At 42.7% G+C, this 26,336-nt stretch overlaps 1 protein-coding gene across 5 annotated transcripts in view; it reads left to right on the forward strand.

Annotated features, from left to right (window-relative positions):
• Positions 1-23,816, forward strand: part of LOC307019645 (uncharacterized protein) — a 28,140-nt gene extending 4,324 nt beyond the window's left edge. Inside the window, exons 1-5 of one of the 5 annotated variants that reach the window (XM_079650648.1) lie at positions 19,804-20,503; positions 20,689-20,986; positions 22,216-22,275; positions 22,522-22,592; positions 23,731-23,816. In XM_079650648.1, coding sequence (XP_079506774.1) covers positions 20,689-20,986; positions 22,216-22,275; positions 22,522-22,592; positions 23,731-23,736 — 435 coding nt within the window. In that variant the 5' untranslated portion in view covers positions 19,804-20,503 and the 3' untranslated portion in view covers positions 23,737-23,816. Of the gene's footprint in view, positions 1-15,795; positions 16,104-19,803; positions 20,504-20,688; positions 20,987-22,215; positions 22,276-22,521; positions 23,296-23,730 lie in introns of those variants that run through there. The other 4 variants (XM_079650645.1, XM_079650644.1, XM_079650646.1 and 1 more) reach the window with 4 other exon arrangements.
• The last annotated feature ends 2,520 nt before the right edge of the window (positions 23,817-26,336 follow it).

Genomic DNA, 26,336 nt, shown 5'->3' on the forward strand with positions numbered 1-26,336 from the left:
TGATACTTAGTCATTATTTATCTATTATCTAATATAGCATTCCAATAACTTGTATAAAGACTCGTATTGCACTATTCCACTTTTTCTTCTCACTCTTTTAAAAACTATTTTTCTTTTTGTATTACTTTTAATATAGTAGATTTTAATATTGTTTTAATATTGTCTTCTTATCTGTATTATTGTGTTTTTCAACGACATAATTACTCTGTAGCTATGTTAGTGTGACAATAAAGAGCCTTGAACCTTGATAGTTTAATTTAAGCCTGAGGCACTCCCGCAACATCTTGCAGGAAACAGTGTCTGAGGGCATGTTCATTTAATAAACTATGAATTATTTATTTCCATGTAACGGGAAGAAACTCATTTAACTGATCATTTAAAAAAAAAAATCTACAAAAACCCCACAATGCTAACGCTGAGCCTCTGAATTAGCAACGAGCGTAAACTGCTGACAGACTACTGCACCAAAATGCACTCACAAAACCTTATTATTGATCTTTGCTGCACATCCAACACAAAACTGCGTTCGCGAAGCCCCCACCTTTTTGTTTTAGTATGTGTGTGAGTGGGGAGATTCCCCTTCGATTCTATTGGCTCTAACGGTCAGAAAGAGATGTCAATCACCAAAATCGACCCATGGGTTCCAGAGAAACGGTAAAACCCCCATTTCCACCCATATCACCTCAGAGGTGGAGTTTTTTTTGCTAAACCTGTCTAAAAAGGTCAAATATCACTTGTTTTGCATCAATCTTGATACAGGGTACTTATTATATGTTGTACTTTGGATTCCTAAAGCTTTTTGTCTACCTTACCATCATCCAAGGGTAGTTTTCACTATAAGTAAAAAAAATGTTGGACGGACACTATAATTTACAGTTTTTTACTATGTTCAATCTGAATTTTCTTTAAAATAAAAAACATCTATATTGATTCTAACTATTCTACATCCAACTGACAGGTTTATCATTACTTTGAGAAAAAAGATTATTAATGTAACCCTTTTAGAAGGGAAGATATGGTCATTTGTTCTGGGAATGTCATTTTCGAGCCTGAGACCTGAAAAACAGGCTCAGGGCTAAACAGGTTAACTAGAAAAGACTGCAGATCTTATAAAATGAAATAAAATGTTACAAAAACATATAAACACCCAACCGATTACTGTTTGGGTTTGAGGTGACATTGATACGGCGAAGCTACATGCTTCAAGCTACATGCTACAAGCTACATGCTACAAGCTACATGCTACAAGCTACATGCTACAAGCTACATGCTACAAGCTACATGCTACAAGCTACCTAGTAGAGATAACTTTATCAGGAAAAACACCGCTAAATAAAAAGGAATGCAAATATTAACATGGAAAAACATACAGCTTCCAAATTGGATGTGTCCTGGTCCCGGATGGTTGGTATTGATCCAGTTTTTAGCCTTAGATTGGAAGCATATCCTCTTTTCACTTGAGGGAAGTTGATAAACATCAGCTGTAATTTTTTCCATGATAATATTTGCATTCCTTTGTATTTAGCGGTGTTTTTCCTGATAAAGTTATCTCTACTACGTAGCTTGTAGCATGTAGCTTGTAGCATGTAGCTTGTAGCATCTAGCTTCGCCGTATCAATGTCGCCTCAAACAGTAATCGGTTGGGTGTTTATATGTTTTTGTAAAATGTTATTTCATTTTGTAAGCTCCGCAGTGAAGGATTATTTGAATTATTTGAAGGATTAAAGTAACGTGTTATGGCAGGAAAGTTAAATCTGGTATATTCATTTTAATGTCACCTTATATATATTCATGTGTGTTACATTTGAAGGGACAAAGTATCTTTTCCCTCCCCCAATATATTGAGGTGAAGTCCTTGTGTATAGAGAGAGAGGTGAGAAGGGGACACCCTTATTTGGGAATAGGGCCAGACGCTGGAATGTTTCCCTCGTAAAAGAAGGGTGTGCGTTACACAGGCTTGAAGCAGATGTGTGTGTGTGTTTTCATTGCAGTAAATAGATCTGCTACATGATTACTGGTCAACTATACCTCTGTTCTTATTCTTTCATGTGTGGGTACTAAATGGCTACAAACATTGTGGAGAAATTAGCTTAAACATCTTTCATTACTCTATATGAAATGGAAGCATTTTTTTATGACAGGGACGAGAGAGTTGGAGGAGGGTACGCATTCCGAGGAGTTTCAGCATGTCAATTGTCAGGGGAATCGACTTGTTTTCAATAGAGGTGTGTGGTTGGTTACTTTGTATTAATAATAACAGTATGTGTAAAGGAAGCTGGAAATATGCAATGTGAAACCTTTTATTTGAAGTAAAGATGTGAACAATAGCTCAAACAAATGGAAGGGGTGTAGGACAAATGAGGGTGTTCTCCATATTGGGCCTGTGTGAAGTTTGACTATTTGAAAAGCATCTCTAATACTGCTTAAGAGCATAGGTAATGTGTTCCTCGTTATTATTGATATGAAAGTAGTTTACATGTATTACGTATATTTAGCCAACTATAACAACTATATCTTAAAACATACTTTTAACTTGTGTGTGGTAACCTGAGGGGGGGAAGATGGACTCAGGGACAAAGGGCCATAAAGGGGATGTGTGTGTGCTGGCTGCAAGATGTGAAATAAGATCAGGAAACTTGTTGTTTAGAGCAAGTTCGTACCAGACACCAAAAGGTGTCTGGTCTTCGTCAAACTGAAAGAGACTTTTTGTTTCCGGGTTTCTTCTGCTGTGTCGCACTGATTGGGTGCGACAGGCCATGTGTTGGTCTCTGCCAATAAGATGACCTCTGGGGGAAAGCACGCACACACCTCCTCCTGTGTTTTAGTATGAAAGCCTGTGTTTTCCTTTGGTTTGCGCTCTTGTTTTTCACCGGCCGTTCCTGAGACCTGTCTCACACGGTGGTAGAACCTGAGCCCGGAGTACTCTGCAGAGTGCTTCGTGATTTCTTTGTATTTGTATTGTTACCTTGTATCATTAAAGCAGGATTATTGTTTCACTTGCATTCTGGTGTTTCTTAATCCCTCCCTTTTCCCGAATTTACCCAGCTTATCAAACGACACGCTGAGACGAGGTTGGTTTTCAACATCCTCCAAATCTCCAACAAGTGGTGACCCGACGTGTCTGAGTGGGGTGTTTTCGGGGAAGAGACCACCAGCAGCAAGGGACGGAATAGTCCAGGGCTAAACATCTCGGCCTCTTCTGACAACTAAAAACAGAGCTCTGTACAATAGGCTACCAGGTGAGCAGACAAGATTTAATTCGAAACCTGTGATTTGACCATATTCCAAATTTTAGGGTTGTCAGACGAAGTTTACAGTGTTTTTTTGGTAACAATACGGATACGTGTTTTAGTTGAAAGGTAGGATATTAAGTTCTTACAGCTGGAAGGGTATTGGAGTCCCTGGCTTAAAAAGTGGTGGTATTGAGTCCCCACAGTTAGACTGTCTAAGAGTAGTCAGTTGGTTGTATTAAGTCTCCATATAAGACTGACTCAAAATAACGAATCCACAGCTCGACGGGGCTGGAGATTAGTTATTTTTTATAAGTGATCCAAAGGAGAGTAACGCAAACTTCAGAAAGTCATTCTGAAGTGACCGGGCCTCACTATATCCTTTGGTGTGTTGTGAATATTTACTGGTAACAAGGACAGTAAGTCAGATCAATAGATATGAAGTCTGTGAATATTTACTGGTAACAGAAACAGCCTAAGTCAGATGAATAGATACGAAGTCATAATGAAGGGAGAATTTTAACGAGAGGAGCGTGAGTTAAGAGCTTACGAGGACAGTGGGTTCAAGCAAAAAAATTGAATAAAAGGATAGCAGAAGTGTTAATTGTTGAAAGAAGCCCCCCTTTTCCAAAGGAGAGGCTGAGAGCTACAGCAGGGGAGAGAGAAGGGGGTGTCAGTATTTGTCTGTGAGAGTTCCCCCCACCCTTTTTCCTCTCGAGAGCAGCAGCAGCAGCCCGGAGGGTGTCTGCTTGCTTTTTTCTCTAGTGATCTGAAGTTGGAGCGAAATACATAGAAAATTAACAGATCAAGGTGTGATTTGAAGTGGTAGATATATTGAAATAAATAAGAAACAATGATTTGCTGGTATTTAAATATAGTCTTTGAGAACTGATTGATACCGTTGCATTGCGTTGTGAATTTCATGGTATTTGTCTTAACTATAATGTACCCACATGCATGTGGTTTCTTTGTCCCAGTTCATTTTAAAGTCAGCCGCCTCATGGCTAAATCTATTTGACCCCATGAGGTCAAGAGTCATTCTGTTAGACCACCATCTTGTGAAAGACAAATCATTGTTCTTTTGTCACATTTTGAATTAGAAAAGAGTTCATTTTGCTAGATCAATTTATCTATAAATGTTGTAGTGGGAGTTTTGTGTTTGCTAACATTTTTAGGAACGACAACACCAGGAGATGAGTAAACTCAAGAATCCGTGGAGTGTAAATACATTAAGAAAAACACATTTTTATACTCTAACTTTTTGCACATCATAGACAAGGAATTTAGACAGTATAAATAAATATTCACCAAAAGTAATAAGTAAAATGGAAAGTAGACATGGGCCTACACTTGAGTCAAATTATATTACTGTGATCTGATCAGTGTGCTCTGCAGGTTTACTATTGTTCTAAGTAACAGTGGGATTTAAAATATTGGAGAAAGTATGGAGATGTTCTTTCGTAGTGTGTGAAATATGTGATGCTTGAAACAGGTATTTCAATTTATGGAAGAAAATGGTTTCCTGAAAGAGTCAGGTTGGGTAGATATGTAACAATGGATGAAACAATTTATAGAGGGAGTTTTTGTAATATCATTAGTAGACATTAATGGTGTTGTTTAGATGGCATTTAGCAACCAAGACAGATAGTATGATTAGAAAGAGACAGAGTGGAAAGGGTTGGATTGATTCAATCTCAGTGTGCTAGACTTCTTATGGATAATGCGTCCCGGGACCTGGACTCCCCCTCTGAGTTAGAAAGGCTACGACCCCGTCCCTCCAAGCAGACAAAAGACCTAACCCAAAAGGAGGCTCCTCCTTCTCCATCAAACAGACAGAGAAACGGAGCTGAACCGTGTCCACCTGAGGCATCCAGAACCAAACCGCTTGCTGACATACAGAAATACTCTCATCAGTCCCTCAGACAGGGCATGAAGCTGAGCCACGAGATTTGGCACAGGAGCAGAGTGGGGGACATGAGAGCAGAATCCGCCCTCCATGAAGCAGCAGAGAGACTGTAAAGGAGGAGATGAAATGCAAAGCAGTGCAAAGAACAGTGGCATGATGTGGGCTGCAGATGTGACAGGCCAACGGCTGCCTAAAACAGTTACAGCGGATGGATTCAAGAGCTGATGGACTGAAGAGAAGACAGAATCAGAGGAGTTGGCATAGTCGATTTGAAGTGAGGAGGTCGGGGTCACGGCTTGAGACAACCAGGGGAGGAGAAAAGGAAAACGGGAATGAGTGAGTTTACACATAAACACACTTATTCACAAAACGCACATAGAAGACACCACATTTACAGAACTTGAATTGACTTGATAAATAAGTAAAGATAAAACGAGGTATTAACCATGAATTAATCGATTGGTAAATTCAAAATAGCAGTAAAGAGGAAAATATTAAGGTAAAATGAGAAAATCATCCTAAAAACACACTGAGGGTTAAAGGGGGAGACATGAGGGAAATATGCACTACACTTTAAGCAGGGGGTGTTTTGGAGTAGCACAGTGTAGAACCATATTCTTCAATCTTTCCATCATATTAATAAATCATTCTTCAAGAGATTTTTATTCATGTGTGAATAAAGTAGTGATCTCAGTTGTTACAATATTGATTTCACCATTGTGGCATAGTTATTACCATAGGAGGGCTTTAGGATGGAAACTGTTTTTAATCCTTGGTAAAGTAAAGGGTGATGGTTGCATGTTCGGACACCCAAGGTTCCACACACTGCTAAAGAGTTTAACATTGTTTTTAAGTAGACCAGAATTGAAGATAAATGAGTATAATGAGCTATGAAATGCAGAGCTACACAGATCCTAGTAATGTTTTGACTTAAGATAATAGTTATGTACACAAGTTTCTGAATTAGATTTCTTAGACATTTTAATACTACTTAGTTGTAAATAAATTGCAGTAGTAGTAGTACTATTATGAAGTGAGTTTTGTACCAAGTTGCAGGAAATGTGGGAAGCAGCCGTCCCGATGACAAGTTAGAGATATCTGACTTAAGGTGGTAATCGGGAATTGATAAATGATGGCGCTCCATATATGACTGATTTTTGTAGACAGAGGATACTGGCCTATGCTGAAATATCAAAGTCTCTGCAGAGCACGACACATGGCCAATGAAACTGAGACCAAATGACCTTTGACCCTGACTGACAGTGTGACTTGAGAAAAGCACTATCAATGACTGACTCTGGGGCTGACCAAACTTGACTTTACAACCTGACAGTTTGAGTGTGAATGAATTTCTGCATGTGATCAGTGTAACTGCATGATTCTAAAACAATAACTAACCGAGCATGTCTTTGGACTAATACATTACTTTGGAGCTCCATGGGAAACACAGGTTTCCTACAATTTCACACATTTGGAAAAATGCACATGTGACCCGTTTCTAATTGCCACAGGAGTTGGCGGTTTGCAAATGTAAAACTCAAACTAAAATCTAAAGATTCTGTTTCTTTTAGGACGGCCAGCTGGAAATGAACACTTCTTTTCCCTGGAGTGTTTACTGTGAAAGATGATGGATATACTTTTGTGAATGATGTTTGGTATTTTCTTATAACCACTGGTTACCTGAAGGTTTTCTTCCCATACAGCAGTTTGTTACACATGTTTACATGTGTAAAAAGGGGGAGTGTGGGATATTTTCATTTAGGGACTGGAAGAAACCTGCCGCCCCAACTCAGATGTTCAATCTGACCATTGATTGACAGTTTTAGATTTAACCTGCTCCATATCTGGGGATAAGATACTGTTTGATTAATGTTGACATGTTTCTAATATTGATTGAGTTATAACAGGTAACACAGATGCAGAATCAGTGGCCAAGGGGCTACTGAGAGAGGTCATTCCAGAATGAGAATGAGAAGGTGAACTGTGATAATGAAAACAATTTTGTAATATTTCAACAGGTATTAAAGTAACTGAGGTTTGAAATGTAGAAAGAACATTTTACAGCTAAGTTAAAACATAGTAATGTAATGAGATAGAATTTAATTTAGACAACATCTTGTAACTAGCCTGGTAAAGAAGTAAAAGCCATAGACTGTTTAGATCATTAGGGGGATGTACATTTAATTTAAAGTCATAATAGAAAGACATTTGATGACAGTATGTTGGATTTCTGTATTCATTTTTCAGCTTGATAATATCCAAGCAGTGACAGGTAGAAGCAGTCTCGCCTGGAAATTATTCACTTTGTCAGTATCATGATTTTAGTTGTTTTTAATCCATAACATTAGTTTGTTCCATTACCAGAGACATTAGCAGTTCATATTATATTTAGATTTTAAATGGGATCTCAAGGATTTCATTTATAATAACACAGATGCTTGTCAGGAATTCAGAGCTATTGAGATATTTAGTTCACCTGAAGATGTTGGGGTTTATTTTGTTGACACAGGCCAAGTATTAGAATTCTGAAGCGGCCTACCAGTGGTGGGTCAAACACCTGAGGGCCCAGAAGCCCTGAGCGTAGACTTGAGGGGTGGGTATCAGATTTCTCCACACAGGTTGCTGACGCCAAAAGGGGGACCCGAGGAGCAGGAGGCCGACACAGCGGAGTTCGTCAGGCCTACGTGACTCAACCCCAGGTTCTCCGGCCTCTACAGAGTGACCCAGAGGACATCTCATGCCGTCCGCCGAGGAGCAAAGGGGGACATCTGGTACTACTGGAGCCAGTGTGCGGCGAGGAACACTCCGGCTAGGACCTTGGAGGACATCAGGATGGACCTGGCTATCGTCAACGCGGACATCCCTACAGCAGACGACTTGGAAGCAGGCATCAGCGGACTGGAGGAGAAGGACCTCGCGGACATCCTTACAGCAGACGACTTGGAAGGAGGCGTCAGCGGGCTGGGGGACTTCTCGAGGCAGCAGAGGAGTCTACTTCTCTCTGATCAGATTCATCAGTTCCACCTTTGAAGGAAAGGCCGCATCTCCCCCTCCCTATCAGCTGCCCTTGTTGGCGTATTCCGCTGAGGGGGGGCCCTGATGATTCAACAACACGCAAGGATGCTGCTGTCTGGCACTCAGGCTCTCACTCTGATAGTTTCTTCACTGTCATTGGAGGTTGTTTTCTGCTCCCAAAGGTTTAGTGAAGGGGGACAGACACAGTATCAAAGAATGACAGTAGTTTGTTTCAAATGTCTTATGTGTGTTGGTCTCGTTAATGCGAGACCAAAAAGGGGGAATTGAAGGATTATTTGAATTATTTGAAGGATTAAAGTAACGTGTTATGGCAGGAAAGTTAAATCTGGTATATTCATTTTAATGTCACCTTATATATATTCATGTGTGTTAAATTTGAAGGGACAAAGTATCTTTTCCCTCCCCCAATATATTGAGGTGAAGTCCTTGTGTATAGAGAGAGAGGTGAGAAGGGGACACCCTTATTTGGGAATAGGGCCAGACGCTGGAATGTTCCCCTCATAAAAGAAGAGGGTGCGTTACACAGGCTTGAAGCAGATGTGTGTGTGTTTTCATTGCAGTAAATATATGTGCTACATGATTACTGGTCAACTATACCTCTGTTCTTATTCTTTCATGTGTGGGTACTAAATGGCTACAAACATTGTGGAGAAATTAGCTTAAACATCTTTCATTACTCTATATGAAATGGAAGCAGTTTTTTATGACAGGGACGAGAGAGTTGGAGGAGGGAACACATTCCGAGGAGTTTCAGCATGTCAATTGTCAGGGGAATCGACTTGTTTTCAATAGAAGTGTGTGGTTGGTTACTTTGTATTAATAATAACAGTATGTGTAAAGGAAGCTGGAAATATACAATGTGAAACCTTTTATTTGAAGTAAAGATGTGAACAATAGCTCAAACAAATGGAGGGGCTATAGGACAAATGAGGGTGTTCTCCATATTGGGCCTGTGTGAAGTTTGACTATTTGAAAAGCATCTCTAATACTGCTTAAGAGCATAGGTAATGTGTTCCTCGTTATTATTGATATGAAAGTAGTTTACATGTATTACGTATATTTAGCCAACTATAACAACTATATCTTAAAACATACTTTTAACTTGTGTGTGGTAACCTGAGGGGGGGAAGATGGACTCAGGGACAAAGGGCCATAAAGGAGATGTGTGTGTGCTGGCTGCAAGATGTGAAATAAGATAAGGAAACTTGTTGTTTAGAGCAAGTTCGTACCAGACACCAAAAGGTGTCTGGTCTTCGTCAAACTGAAGGAGACTTTTTGTTTCCGGGTTTCTTCTGCTGTGTCGCACTGATTGGGTGCGACAGGCCATGTGTTGGTCTCTCCCAATAAGATGACCTCTGGGGGAAAGCACGCACACACCTCCTCCTGTGTTTTAGTATGAAAGCCTGTGTTTTCCTTTGGTTTGCGCTCTTGTTTTTCACCGGCCGTTCCTGAGACCTGTCTCACACGGTGGTAGAACCTGAGCCCGGAGTACTCTGCAGAGTGCTTCGTGATTCCTTTGTATTTGTATTGTTACCTTGTATCATTAAAGCAAGATTATTGTTTCACTTGCATTCTGGTGTTTCTTAATCCCTTCCTTTGTACGAATTTACCCAGCTTATCAAACGACACGCGGAGACGAGGTTGGTTTTCAACATCCTCCATATCTCCAACAGCAGTCTTTTCTATTTAAACTATCAGGCATTTGCTAACCTGTTCAGACATACTGCTGTAATGGCGATCTGTGTGAAGGCTGTAAAGCTACGCCCTAGCCAATACCATTATTTATTCTCCTATGTATTTTTGATCCTCTAAAATCATATTGATTAAGTTATAATAACAAACGTAATCTTCTGTAGGTAAGTGCCGTTTTTTCCAGCGTTTTATGTAAAAGCTTTTGTGATTGTAATCTATAAATGTTAGCAGATTTAGACTTATACCTTTTGTCTCCTGCAGCAGAAAGGTGAATAATCTCAGCAGTTCACGGTGTTATTTATTATAGGCTCACATCTCAAGAGACTTGAGGACAGAGAGAGAAGGGGCGTGACTTCCAACAGTTTTATACCCCAGGTAGTGACATCACAATCATGTGGTACAGCATTAACCAATGAATGCAGTTAGTAGTCGCAGCTACTTACATAGACAATATGGTACACAGTAATACATGGAGTCATACACTATACATGTCTCTGTATGTTATATCTCAACAATAAGAATGATCAAATATCACCGATCTGTAAGCTAAGCTACGCTACGCGAATGAGACGTGATAGGATAGCAAATCCACGTGTTTCTGCTGATGGGAACTTGGGTCCCCCTCGCAGTGCGGGTACAGCGAGCTGTTTGGCTGATGCAGAGCGGACTGCACGTGCTGGGGTGTACGGTTTAACCATGTCCTGGATGTAGGAAGGGCCAGATCCATTCACAGCATGGTACGCAAGTACCAGTGTCTTGAAGTGGATTCTAGCAGTTACTGGAAGCCAGTGAAGGGAGCGGAGGAGCGGCGTGGTGTGGGAACATTTAGGAAGGTTGAAGACCAGACGAGCCGCTGCATTCTGGATGAGCTGCAGAGGGAGGGACGGACGGACGGACGGACAGACAGACAGACAGACAGACAGACAGAGACACACACACACACACACACACACACACACACACACACACACACACACACACACACACACACACACACACACACACACACACACACACACACACACACACACACACACACACACACACACACACACACACACACACACACACACACACACTGTTCTGCTATGTGGATTATTATGTATTTAAGGGAAGTGTTACATTCCCTATTGGGCTAGGGGAGCCAAAGGGGAAATAACACGACCAGAGTGGTATTGGTAATAATTATAGGTGGTTTTATTACACCAAGAGAGAACTTAACAAGGAAGTTTATAAACACAACAAAACCCTCCCGTGACACGGGGTACAAATGGTGATTCAAGAAGCTGCACACACACACAGTTGTAGCTGGTCTACAGGTGCTAATCACCTGGGTCTAAGCTAATGTGTGTTAAACAGATCACAACAGCTGGTCAACAGGTGCTACTCACCTGGGTCTAAGCTAATACACCTACACAACGTTACACAATACGAAGGTACAACACTCTACTTGCACTCGGCTAAGTATCTGCGGATTACAGGGGGAGCTAACAGTATAACACACACAAGAAGTATCGCAATGCTAGAGGCGTCTGTCTCCCAACACAGAGCCTCCCGAATGATCTCCGTTCCCAGCCTTTGTACTCCTCCCCCCGGGGAATGTGCCGGAGAGGGCGGGGATTGGATCTCATCCAATCACCTCTTCGGATGCAGCGAGGGCGGGACGTCGGCGGCTGTAACAGAAAGTCAGATCTAACCAATACAACATAAATCCCCCTTAAAATGTCTAAGAACTTTTTGGATAGATTTAAAGAGCCTGTGACACGAACCCAACAACTGTTGTGCAATGAAATATTGGGCTACTAGTAATCTCGAACCGTCAGTTTAAAAAAGAAGATGCGATATCGTTCCGAAAAATATCAATAATTTCGAACATCGCTGGGAAATTCCTTCGACTCATTTTGAGGTTTTGGGGGAAGCTGGAAGTGACGTCAACGCGGGAACGCTTCACTGTGCGGCGAGAGAGCCAAACACGGACAAAGTGTGTTGTCATGCGTAGAAATGGTGAATTACTGAGTTTAGGCACGTTAATAACGTTTTAATGAAGTTGACTACAGTATATTCATATTTTTCAGTGCTTTCATGTCAATTCGGCGAACATAAACATAAATGATCGAGATGAAGATGATGATTAAATTAGGATTAAAAATCGGTAGTGAGAGCTGCTGAATTTCCTCCAGTAGGATGTGATATTAAAAAAAATCGATTATTTTTGTAAACTCAAGTGGATGAAACTACATTTATTAGTGCTTTCATGTCAATTCGGCGAACATATGATACATTAAAGATCGTGAGGATGATGATTTAAAAATCGTTTGTTTGAGCCGTTCTGCATTTCCTGAGGAGAAAACAAACCGATGCTTTTTGTAGTAGTAGTACACCAACATGGATTAAATTTGTGGGTTTTTTACCACAATGTTGGGAAATTAATGGATAAAATGCACGGATTATTATTATTATTATTATTATTATTATTCCCACTCCGATCGGGACACTAGGTCCACCGTTTCCCCGCAGCGAGGCTCCCCCGTTGACAGTTTACGTGGGCTGGGCTGGGTGCAGTGGCGGACTGGCCATCGGGACTAATCCCGATGGGCCGGTACCGAAGTGGGCCGGTCGGATAAGTCACTAGCACATCCCCCACTCCCCCCGTTGACAATTTACTGGCGGTACCGAAGTGGGCCAGTCGAGAGTCCCGGGATGATTTGTAGTCCCAGTCCACCACTGGCTACATGACCGTATGATCGCCCATATTGACGCACCTAATTCCTAAACTTCTAACAGATACAACATAAACCGATGCTTCAGCCTCATATGAGCTCTCAGACACGTTCAAAATTAAACTGTCATCGCTGTCTGAGCTTGCTGCTGTGTGCCCCATCGTGCGTTTACATGCAGATGCTGGGATCCTGAACGGTGCAGCTGGAGCGCTGTGCCCGCATTGACGTCACCCATAATTTGGCGGGACTTGAAGAATCCCCGAGAAGATCCAGAAAATGGTCAACATTGAAGGGCAGATTAATGGTTATCAAAGTACAAATATCCAAAATCAGTTCAGTAACGGTTTTCAAGGGGACAATATTTACTCAAATTGATGGGTTTGGATGATGGGGGGAACTCGTGTCACAGGCTCTTTAAGTCTTTTAACCTAAATGAAGGCCTTATTTTAGACCAATCGGATCAATGCTTCTGAACATCTCTAAGGATCTCCTAAAGAGGGATAATGTTCAGGTGATATGAATATTTAGAGCCTCTATACTTTCACATGGACCAACACACACACACACACACACACACACACACACACACACACACACACACACACACACACACACACACACACACACACACACACACACACACACACACACACACACACACACACACACACACACACACACACACACACACACACACACACACACACAGCAGCGGAGATGAGGAGAAAAATAGAAAAGTGAGGCTGGATGAGGGAGGGGTGTGTGTGCGGGGAGAAATGGGATCTAAGAAGCTTTGAACGTGGCATGGTTGTTGATCTGAGTATTTCAGAAAGGGGTCCAACCCGGTACTACAAGGTGTCCCTAATAAAGTGGCCGGTGAGTGTAAGTACATTCAAGGAATCAAGGTTAACTAAGATTACTTTTGTTATTGTATTCACACTGTAAATACAAGTGTGTTCTCATGAACTACCTGTGTTCCTGTTGCTGCCAGGACACGTGCATGTCCTTGGATAGATAAAGGTCCATCCTATATTTAACAAATGGTAAAACATGCAAATGTGTCCTGAGAAAAACATCAGGAGAAACTCACTGCAGCTTTAGAAACTATGCAAATATAAAAACACAAATGTATTCTGGTACATTTGTGTTTTTATATTTGCATCTGCAGATGAAGAACCATCGTGTGGACGCCTCTTCACACTTTAGCTTTCACTTTATGAAGAAAGAAAGCTGAGCTGGCACACACACACACACACACACACACACACACACACACACACACACACACACACACACACACACACACACACACACACACACACACACACACACACACACACACACACACACACACACACACACACACACACACACACAGTCTGTGGAAATGTCTTAAGGGGTGCTGAAACGACACACCCATGTCGTAATGAAGGCCCGGGCTATGTCCGCCGCCGCTGTCGACGCGAGTGGGACCGCCTCCGGCCAACGGGTCGTCCTGTCCACCATAATAAGGAGGTAGGGAAATCCCTGAGTCCCAAAGGCAGCAGGAAACACTATAGGGGGCCTTCGTGTGGCGGTGCACCTTAGCACGCTGGCAAGCACGTGCCGGCCCAAGCCCTCACGTCCTTTTTGAGCCCCCGCCAGACGAACTTCGAGGCCACCATCCGCACCGAAGTTTTTTCGCCGGGGTGCGACAGGTTGTGCACCGCCTCGAACACGGAGCACCTCCAGCTGGTGGGAACGACTGGACGTGGCTGGCCCGTGGAGACGTCACACAGGAGAGTAACGCCCACGTTGCCGAAAACCACATCCTCCAGACGCAGCCCCACGTCAGCCCCCTTCAGGGCCTGGACGCTGGGGTCTGTGACCTGGTCCGCTGCCAAAAGTCCTGAATGTGGTGTACCTGGTAGCGGTCGGGTGTCGTGGTGTCGTTGAGGCAACTGTGGTGCAGCCCTCATTCTGTGGTGTGTTCAATCTCCGCAGATCAAACAACGCTACACACACATAGCCTACCTGTGTTCAGGATGGGAGGGGTCTCTGTTTAGGGTTAAAACTCTTCTCATTGCTTGTGTGTAAACATCCGTATTGTTCCAGGATCTCATTTAAAATCAGATTATTAAAGAGGCAGGGTGTTTTTATAAAATCTAGTTCTTGAATAGTTTACAATTATTATAATAATTGTACTTTTTCATTTTTGGTGTAATAAAGTGATTGTATTCTGTCTGCAGATGTGTATTCAGACAGCAGCTCTTACAGGCCGTGGCTCGGTCTCTCTTTGGCGCTGCTGTCGGCCGTCCTGATTGGTGGAAGCGTCATCCTGAAGAAGAAAGCTCTCCTCCGATTGGCCGACAGCGAAAACACCCGAGCAGGTGAGCAGAGGGAGGTCTCGAGCTGCAAGACCAGGGGACACGAAAGAGTGACGCACACAGCTGGGAGACCAGGGGACACTAAAGAGTGACACACACAGCTGGGAGACCAGGGGACACTAAAGAGTGACGCACACAGCTGGGAGACCAGGGGACACTAAAGAGTGACGCACACAGCTGGGAGACCAGGGGACACTAAAGAGTGACTCACACAGCTGGGAGACCAGGGGACACTAAAGAGTGACGCACACAGCTGGGAGACCAGGGGACACTAAAGAGTGACGCACACAGCTGGGAGACCAGGGGACACTAAAGAGTGACGCACACAGCTGGGAGACCAGGGGACACTATAGAGTGACGCACACACTGCTGTATTTGCACCCTCCGTCCACCTGACTGGACTCAACGCTGTGCGTGTCCGTCAGGAAACACGCTTTACTAACAGTTCCGTGGAAACATTCACTGATAAATTGCACAACAAGAGCTATTTAATATCTCCATACAGATGTTAACAACTTCATGGTTACCTCGTATTTGTTTGAACTTAGGATCTTTTACTCCTGTCTAGTCTAGAAAACGGTAAAAGTTGTGTATATTTACACTGAATGTTGCTAAAACTAGGCGGCTTATTTTAACATCAGATTTTAAAACAAAAATAAGTTTACAAAAAGTATATGCCATAAAAGATTTTTAGAGTTTTATTTTTTGTTATTTTTAATCCAAGAGATGCTGATTTAAAACCGTTGTTACGTATTACGGCATTTCCTTTTTCTGCCGGAGAGAGAGGAGGCCGTCCCAAAGCTTGCTGCTGTATTTACTCCCTCCATCTGACAGGATGGAGCCTCGGTGAGCTGCGAGTGAGACGACAGACGGAGTTCACTCCATCACGGAGGGGGAGTGGATAGGGCGTGGTTTGGAATTGTGACTGAAAGTTTGGAGAATATAACGCCCCCTTCTCCGTTATATATTTGTACTATTCCAAATTAACAGGGCATTAGGTAAGATCCAAACAGGCTCAGACTTCACCTGCTGCTCTACCTGACTGCACCTGCTGCACCTGCTGCTCTACCTGACTGCACCTTCCTCTTTCTAAATCTGATTTATACATATTCAAAGAGTGAAAACCCGGACTGAGGTTGAAGGAAGAGACGCAGTAAGTTTACACTCAGTTTGTTCTGAAAAAGAATCTATGATAAATATGATTATGAACTTCCTTAAGGGGGACTTTAGGGGTTACTCTAAGGGTTACTCTAAGGGTGACTTTAGCTCGCATTCACACCTAATAGTCCGCTTCTCTGCTGCGCACCAGACGACAGTTTGTTTCATTGTTTCATTTTTCAGAAGGTTCGGTTTGCGTTCACACGGGCAAAACTCAAATGGACTAAAAACTGTAAACACAAATCTAATGCTGTTAGATTAGATTTGATTAGATTACTTTATTGTCATTACATAATGCAAGCAGAGTGTAACAGGGTCTAACCAGAGTGCAAACAGTCAGTTATATACACATCTATCAGCAGTCTGTACAAAATAAATGCACTATACAAATATACAAGTAAAGGTATAAATGTAAAATGTATAAATACAAATAAATACACTGAGGCGTATATACAGGAGTGTATAAACTATAGCATCAGCAGGTTATTTTCATGCTGCTGTTAATCTGGACAGCATATAGACTCTAGTGGCCCGCACATATGAATATACTATCAGACGACGCGCGTTAAAAAACATTAAACAAATCAAATGAGTGACGTTCTGCAGTCAGGAGGAGGTTTCACCGACGACAGGTGGCTCTGACTTTCATGTAGTTGAGTATTTATACTTTACACGACACAGTTCAACTCTTCATTCTACTTCATTCTTTCGCTAATGATTTGTAATACATCCGTACGGAGCTCCTAAAGGGACATGAAAAAAAGCACGAGAAACTAACCTGTTATCCCGACTTTTTGTTTTTGAGAAAGTTACCGGTGCGCCAAGGACGAAGTGGAGCACACAACCATTTCATTGCAGACTGTTATGTTTATGTGGGGATATGACAGTGCATAGGCCTACATTATTTGAGATATATTTTGGGGTGTAGAGCTACTTGTTTAAGCACCGGATTGGCAAAACAGGAGAGTCTTTGAAACAGTCTGCTTTGATCTATGAATTCATGTCCGTGACTCTCAGAGTACCTGCTGGTTTAAAGGGAAACACACACTCAGAACACACACACACACAGAGAGCGGAGCTGAGCAGACCACCAACAGACTCACATCATGCACCCTGGTGACCGGACATCTCCTTCATAAAACTAATCAAAGAGGGGGTAATCGGGCAGTTTGATGTGTGTGTGTGTAAACATTTATTAAAAAAACACATTATTTTAAAAGACTTAAAATTGTCAAAACTCAAGAAATGGTGTTTATCAAGGATGGTACAGTGGGGGTATGAATGTGGCTTTCTGTCAAACACCTCGATAGCTCTCTCGTACAGCTGTTCTATGGGTTTCAGGTTTGTGGCACAAGCAAACGACCAGTTTGTGAAACAGTATTCAATGTGGGATAGAGTCATACAGTGGAGGTATGACTTTGCAGCATTGACGGTAAAGAAAGGTCTCATTTGTTTAACATTTTGCAAGTTGAATTTAACGGTATTGGATACTTTCTTGATATGTTTCTTAAAAGTCAAGTTCGAGTCCAGTATGACTCCAAGATACTTGAAGTGGGAGACTAGTTCTATTTCTGCTTAAAAACACATTGGATCCTTCGATTTTGACTGGTCGTTTACTGAACATCATGCATACTGTTTTTTTTTGCATTTAACTGGAAGCAAATGTTGTTCAGACAGTGTTGAACTCTGTCCAAAGCTTTTGAGAGACAGGATGAGATCATTTCAGTGTTTTTCCTGTGTACAAAGATGACCGCATCATCTGCATACATTTGCACATTCAACTCAGGACATACATTAGGCAAGTCATTAATGTACAGAGAAAACAGTAATGGTCCAAGAATGGAACCTTGTGGAACCCCAACAGGGTTCACAAGGTAGGGCGATTTGACTCCGTTGACCAAAACACACTGTTTTCTGTTTGATAAGTAAGATGTAACCCCCTGTATAGAATCTGCCGAACATTTTAAATACGTCAGCTTTGTAAGGAGCACTTGGTGATCGAGGAAGACAGCACCTACATATGGGCTCGTGTCCAACATACATTGAACCTTTTCCACAAAGACAGTTAGCTGTCTCAGTGGAGTGGTGAGCACGGAAACCAAACTGCATTGGGTGGAGTGGAGCGAAACCTTTGACTAAATGTTTGGTAATTAGTTTTGACACCCATTTCTCAGCTATCTTAGAGACACAGGGGAGGATGCTGATTGGTCTATAATTGGACTTTATTGCCTTATCCCCAGATTTAAAGATCGGTGTCACCGTGGCCACCTTCCAGGATGATGGAACTTCCCTCGTGCTGATAGATAGATTTACTAACATACTAATTAGTTTTATTAGACTGTCAATGTGTCTTTATAAAGTTGGTGTCGAAATCATCTGCATCCCTAGCCTTAGAACCTTTTAACCCTAAGATTATATTTTTTACCTCAGCCTCTGATTTCCTCCTGGTCAAACACTGGATGTGTATCCATCACAGTCGGGCTAGGGGAGACCTCAGATGGCAGGAAGAGCTTTGTGACGTTCAGAGCACTATTTATAAAATACTCATTGAGAGAGCTGGCCAACACTGCAGAGTCTTTTATCAGGGCGTCATTGATTTTTAATTCTAGAGCATTATTTTTCCTGTTTCTTATGTTTACCTAATAGTTTATTTTGGATTAGCCAAACGTTTTTACTGTTACCTTTCGCATCTTCAATTACATTGATCAAAGGTTTTTTTTGTGAGTTTCCTGGTAAAAAGAATAAGATTATGGTCAGAAAGACCAGTCAGGAAGTAAGTTGTAGGTTTTAACTATTCTGTCAGCTTTGTTTGTAAATATTAAATATATCATAGTCTCTGAGGTTTTGGTTATTCTAGTAGGTTGATCCATTAGTTGTATTAAGTAGTGATTATCCATGATACATTTTAAGCTCTTTTTATTTTGTTTATCATTCCAGTTGATATTAAAGTCTCCTAGAATAATTAGCTCTTTGTTGGAGTCACAGGAATTTTTAGGAGTTTTACCTGGTCATAGAAATCCACCTTAGCGGTGGGTTGTCAAATCATGGTGAGGGACATTTCCTCAGATAGTGTGATTTCCACACCAACACAATCAAACTCAATATTAGCTGGGAGAGCAATCTCCCTACAAGTAAAGGTATTCCTCACATAAAGCAACACACCCTCCTGTTCCCTTCAGTCTGTCCTTCCTAAACACATTATATCCTGACATAGATACAAGAGTGGATGGTGACGACTGTTTTAGCCAAGATTCAGATATTCCCAAACAGTCAATATAGGACTCAATGTTCTAGCTGTTCATGTTTGTTGCAGATGCTGTGGAAATGTAAATGTCCACTGAATAGTCCCTTCGGCTTGCACCGAGGATCTCACACTATTTTTACTTGATTCACTGTTTCAAACATTTTTGTGGAACTGTGTTTTTTAAATGCTGGATTTCTAGATTTTACCTCGGTGCCGTTGTAGACAGTGGAACAGTCTAAGCTAGCTGATGGATTATGGATCTCTGCCGCTAGGCTACTAGCCATCGGCGCGGACCCGCAGTCCTTAGATGGTGTGGCTGCTAGGCCAGCAGCTACTAGGCCAGCACTCACCGGCGCGAGCCCACAGAGATCCTCCAGCAGAGCTGTTCAGCTAGCCAGCCTCCTCTGAAGCCAGTCCGGTGGTGTCCGGTGGTGTCTGGTGGTACCCGGTTGTCTCCGGTGGTGCGTGAATCTCCGCTGCGTGGCCGTTAGTCCTTGGCGCGGACCCGCAGTCCTTAGATGGTGTGGAAGCCATCCGGTCTCCTCTGAAGACAGCCGGCGGTGTGTGGATCTCAGCTGCTCGGCCACCAGCCCTCGGCGCGGTCCTGCAGTCCTCTGATGGTGTGGGTAGAGGTCCTGCTGCTAGGTCGGCAGCCGTCAGCGCGAGACCGCAGAGACCTGCTGGTGGTGCTAGCTGTTCAGCTAGCCAGCCTCTACGGGAGCCGGCTGATGGCGTGTGGAGCTCAGCGGCTGGGCCGCCAGCCGTCAGGTCGAAGGAAACAACGCCGGGACCCGGACACGGGTGGATATCTCCCGAGAGCAAGAGACACAGCAGAGCCAAATAGCCCAATATTCTCCTCTTTTCGTTTTAGTCCCATTTTTGTGTTTGAGGGAGTCTGCCAGGAGTGCCAGATGAATGAACTGTAGATAACATGCCGACCATGGCCGAAATGTTTGGTATTCGGCGACGTTGCTGGTGCAGATAATGATTTAATATTTAGAACAATCATGCAGAGATAGATTGCTGCCACTGCACCTGAACTGCCTGCCGCCATCTTGGTGTGTGTGTATGAGAAAAGCAAGAAGAGAGCTCTAAGACATTTAAGACTTTATATTTCACATCATTCTTCCAGATCTGTAAAGTAACTAAAGGTATTAAATACATGTAGTGGAGTAAAAGTACACCATGTACCTCTGAACTGTGGTGGAGTAGAAGTACACAGTAGCATAACATGGAAATACTCAAGTAAAGTACAAGTACCTCAAAGTTGTTCTTATGTAAAGTACTTGAGTAAATGTACTTAGTTACCTCCCACCTCCTCCTGTTTGTGCTGCAGATGGACCTGAAGGCATTGGAGACGAAGTGGAGGACGGTGCTGAGCTCCATCCTGGACGTGTTGACGGTCGATGAGTTCCAGAAACTTCTGCTTAACCTGGAGAAGATCCCTCAGAGCGTGAAGGGGGGCCTGCTGTTGGGCGACATGACCAGTGCCATCATCAAGTACTACGGCACCGAGGCCTCCATCGCACTCATCAACAACCTGATGAACGAGCTGCCCAGGCTGGACGCCGACGTGCAGCAGCCGCTCAGAGAGATCAAAGACGAGCTGGAGGAATTCCAGGAGAAAAGCAAAGGTCAGCTCAGTAGGGGGTGTGTTGGACAAGAGCCAGACCTCCTTCTCAAAACGTTTCAAATAATTCTTTAACTTATTTCGTAGAAGTACAAAATGAAACAGGATCCGAAGAAGTCGCTGGTGGCAGACGCAAAATAAGTTTGATGCAAAATAACTTATAAGACAGAAAACAGAACCAGAGCAGACCCCTGGAAAACATTGTTAAACAAACATTACATTTTGTATTTGATATATGTGATCCTTCGCATACATAGCGCTTCTGTACTCTTTCCCGTACACGTTTCGGAAAATGTTTTCGCATACGTTACCGCACACGTCTCCATAGAAGTTTCTGCATGTTTTCCGGACACTTACCCCCCCCCCCCCTCTCCCGGAGTGGAGCGGTGTGGAGAAACGTAACTGAAATTGTGAAGCAGCTTTTGACGGCGCGCTATGCCTTTTTAATCGGCACCCCTGTCTATGTGTAAAGATACAGGCAAAATCTCTCGAACCGCCGTATCCATTTGGCCCATTCCTGCGGTCTTGAAATAAAAGTCGAAAGGCTCCGGTGGCTGGATGCTAAACGTGCACTCGGTCCCGCCGCGGGTCGCGCTGCATTTCCGTTAGCATTCTCGTCTGCCATGTCCTCTTTCTTCCCTTTTCACAATCAATTGGCTCCAAACAATACTTTTTCCCGGTCTCACTCCACGTACTGTCAACAGGACTTCTGACACCATGTCGTGTTATTCAATAATACACGTGAGTCCAACTGTCACAATTACGTGTCTCTTTATTGGTAGCCCACATGCTAGCACACACCTAGCTCACATACCCCGTTACCATAACATGTCGTCTGCCTATGACGTCACTGTGACAACACACTCACATATACAATAACACCACATTTGGAACATGATACGGAGTTTAATCACGCATTTAGCTGAGTATCTGCTGGTAGACAGGCTTCTCTTTTACATTACATTACATTAAATTACACTCTTCACAGAGCTTACTGCTTGCATGTGCTCCAAAGGGGCGTGGTCAGCAGCAGCTCCAAAGGGGCGTGACCAGCAGCAGCTTGGTTACATTTAAAATGCCAGAATCAGCACTTTAGTATCAGGGCTGAAATAGAGGGGGATGAGGCTACAACGAGTGACCTGTTTGGTATTTTGAGAAAAACTATTATAACCCTACAGAGGGATCATGTTCAGGTGATATGAATATTAAACTTTTTCAAATGTATTTGTTTAGCGGCGACGAGCAATGAAACTGACTCAGGACCAGCAACCAAGAAGAGCAAACCTGCAGCTGGTAAACACGTGCACACACACACACACACACACACACACACACACACACACACACACACACACACACACACACACACACACACACACACACACACACACACACACACACACACACACACACACACACACACACACACACACACACACACACACACACACACACACACACTCTGAAATATAATTAGTTACTGACCGAAATGGAGCAGGAAGATTTCTAACGTTTTTTTTTAATCTCGTGTTTGTTCAGAGGTTCCGGGCAGCAGCGGTGAAACCCAGATCATGAAGCAAGACTCAACCCTGAACCTTCAGGCTCCTCAGGTAGGAGATGTGCTCGGCTTGGTTAGTTTATCTGTCAGCACAACGACGGAAAAACACCCGGCCTGATTATCTGAAGTGTCCAAGAAGGAAGCTATTCAATGTTGGAGTATTTAACAATCAATGGGCATATCATTCAAGAGGTACAACAGGAAACCCCAATGGTGGTTTAGTCATGTACTCAAGTACTGTACTTAGGTAAAACATTTTGAGTTACATGTATTTCTTATTTTATGCTATTTCAGACGTCTAATCCACTAACATTTGGAACAAACTTCCAGAGTGTATATCATTTAAAGGTCCCCTATGATTTAAAATCCACTTTTTCATGTCTCTTCTACATCACCACGTGTCCCATCTGCGTTCAGACACTCTGAAACAGGGCTAAAGACCCCTCTCTTTTTATCCTGATCAATCTTTATAAAAAAAATGTCTTAAAATCAGCTGATCAGATTTATGATGTCAATATGTTTCTTTGGGTTGTGCAACCATCAGCCAATAACCAACCAATTCAGCTTTATAATCCTGAACGTCACCAAGCGCTCCGGTCCCAGCTGTGTGCGTCACTCTTTAGTGTCCCCTGGTCTCCCAGCTGTGTGCGTCACTCTTTAGTGTCCCCTGGTCTCCCAGCTGTGTGCGTCGCTCTTTAGTGTCCCCTGATCTCCCAGCTGTGTGTGTCACTCTTTATTGTCCCCTGGTCTCCCAGCTGTGTGCGTCATTCTTTAGTGTCCCCTGGTCTCCCAGCTGTGTGCATCACTCTTTAGTGTCCCCTGGTCTCCCAGCTGTGTCCGTCACTCTTTAGTGTCCCCTGGTCTCCCATTTGTGTGTGTCACTCTTTAGTGTCCCCTGGGGTGTTTCTCAATGTCGAGGACGCTTCCTTGGTAGGACATGTCTTCCGAGTCAGGTCCTTCAGAGGCTAGGCAAGAATCCTTCCTAGCATCGGAAAACGAAGAATGGAACAGGCTAGCAAGTGTGCAGGTGTGTGTCATATGAGAGGCCCCGCCTTACATTGTGCGCGATTTGTTTGAAGATTCATAACTGATTTGCGAAGATGTACTTGAGTAACTTTATTTTGTAAAATGATCATCTCTCCAGGACAGAACCACTAAACTAACATTAAATGTTCTCCTTCTGTTTGCAGCCTTGAAAAAGTCTGAGGATGAGCAGCCATAAGAAAATCATAAAATCACCATCACCAATCAATAATAAAATGTGTATTTCATTTCATTTCTCATTTCCATCTTTATTTTGAACGGATTAAAAAAACAAATAAAAAATATGAAAAACAGAATACCGTATTGTCAGAATACAATATTTATCAATATTCATAATAATATGTATATGTTCAAAACAAATATTCATATTAATAATAATAATAGTAATAATAATCAATCCTATGTGTCCAAAGGGAGCAGGAGGAAGCAAAGCTTATAATTCCCACCCCTTACTTACCGCTGATCAATGAGTATCCTTTAAATAATTTCTGCAAATTATTACTTACATATTTACATTTATACCTTTACAATAATTTCTCATCTTCAATCACCTTTCTTCATTCTCATAGTCTTCCAAAAAAGTGTTTCTGTGCATCCTTTCCTTTCATATATCCTTCTTGATGTCTGCAAACCTTTTTTACACATTGATGCACATTATAGCATAAACCACACATATCAATAAAAGAGGCAAAGTCAAAAAAAGGTTAATTTTAATTATTTACTTAGGTGCAAAACGCACTAAGGCCTCATTCAAACCTAATAGTCCGCTTCTCAGGTGCGCACCAGACGACCGTTTGTTCCATTGTTTCATTTTTCAGAAGGTTCGTTTTGCGTTCACACGGGCAAAACTCAAACTGACTATAAACTTTAAACAGAAGTCATGTGCACATTTACTACGCCACTGTACCTACTTACATTTAAATGTGTACTGCTTCGCTTCAGCCATTTACCGCCAAAGATTTTGGAAATTGGTGCGTGCATAAAGCACTGTGGGGATTTTAAGACCGCGGAGTCTACACATGTGCAGCCTCGAAATGTCCCGCTACGAAGTACGCCGGACTCGGGAGAATTTCAAGGAGCCTGGACATTGGAACAGTCCTTTGGCGGGACTCGATTACGTAGCATCCCTGACATTGAGAAACACCCCTGGGTTGCGGTCGGATAATCCAAAAATCAGCTCCTAAATTCTAACCCTATCTCCTATTCCTTGACCTCTGAGTGAAAGGTCACGGGGTTAAGGGATAGTGGATAGGATAATTCAAAAGGATTTAGGAGAAGAGACTGCGGTACTTTAGAGAATCCGAATGCACTTTCACTCTCCGACGTGTTTATGATGCGCCAGCGGACGTCATTGTGTGCGTCTGCTGCTGTGCGGAAACTATGGAAACTACAGTTTTCTATACAGCGGACTACAACATGGATGTTTAATAAGAAGGAGGGACTCATCTAGAGACTCTGCACCGTGCTCTGATGCTGTTGCTTTATGCTTTATGAACAACAGAGAAACATATTCTTCATGACTAAAGTTGGAATTGAAATAAAAAAGGAAAGTGAAACTTCTGCTCGTCACCCTCTCCCTCCGGTCCACATTAATACAAATGATCCCAACACGTATGATTGTATGAAAAGATCTTAAAATCAATACAAATGTATTTATTATAAACGTTAGTCCTTAACATCTATCACTGTGTTTATCATTCAAACATCTTTTAAAAGTTGAACAAACCCCACACAGCTCAGTGAAATGTTGACTTTATTTGATCATTTCAGTAAAAACTAACGTTCATATTTCTCTTTTTGATTATAATACTGATGAACGTTCAAAACAAAGCACTTTGGCAACTTACCACATACGTTTTAAAAAGCTTAATAAGCACCGTAACGTTCATGATATAATTTCTCCGTCATAATCGTTTGTTTCCGTGAACGGCCGACTGTTGTGTGGGGTCAAATGCTGCGGCTGCAAGGCATTGTGGGGCAGCGTTTTCTCCTCTCCTTTCGGTGAGGGAGGTCCAGTGGTTCCTAAACTAAAGGAGGTTATAAAGGAAGTTTGAAACCTCCTTTCCTATCATGTAGAGAATTGGAACGGCACTTATCATGGCTGCCACTGAGGGACTTCCGGGTCATTTCACTCCGTTAGGAAGGTTCCTAAGCAAAATGGACTATTCGACTGCAACCCCGGTCTCCCAGCTGTGTGCGTCACTCTTTAGTGTACCCTGGTCTCCCAGCTGTGTGTGCCACTCTTTAGTGTCCCCTGGTCTCCCAGCTGTGTGTGCCACTCTTTAGTGTCCCCTGGTCTCCCAGCTGTGTGCGTCACTCTTTAGTGTCCCCTGGTCTCCCAGCTGTGTGTGCCACTCTTTAGTGTCCCCTGGTCTCCCAGCAGTGTGCGTCACTCTTTAGTGTCCCCTGGTCTCCCAGCTGTGTACGTCACTCTTTAGTGTCCCCTGGTCTCCCAGCTGTGTGCGTCACTCTTTAATGTCCCCTGGTCTCCGTTGTGTTTTGAGCTTCTTCAGCGTTTGGCTTCTGCAGCTTTTAGTAAACGCTGCGCATGTCTCCTGAAGTTGCTGAATGTTCTCTAAATGTGCATGTGTTGTCAAGTTGAACATTTGGGTTTTTATATCAGCAATCTTTCTGAAGATGCAGCACGTTGTGGCACCTGTCGGCCACCGTAGTTACCCAACTCACAACATGCATAATTAAAGAGTCACGGCCGTAAAACATTTGTGTGATATGGAGTAAACATATTTCTTCC

This window comes from Notothenia rossii (genome assembly GCF_949606895.1).
Source record: "Notothenia rossii genome assembly, chromosome: 9".
NCBI lineage: Eukaryota > Metazoa > Chordata > Actinopteri > Perciformes > Nototheniidae > Notothenia > Notothenia rossii.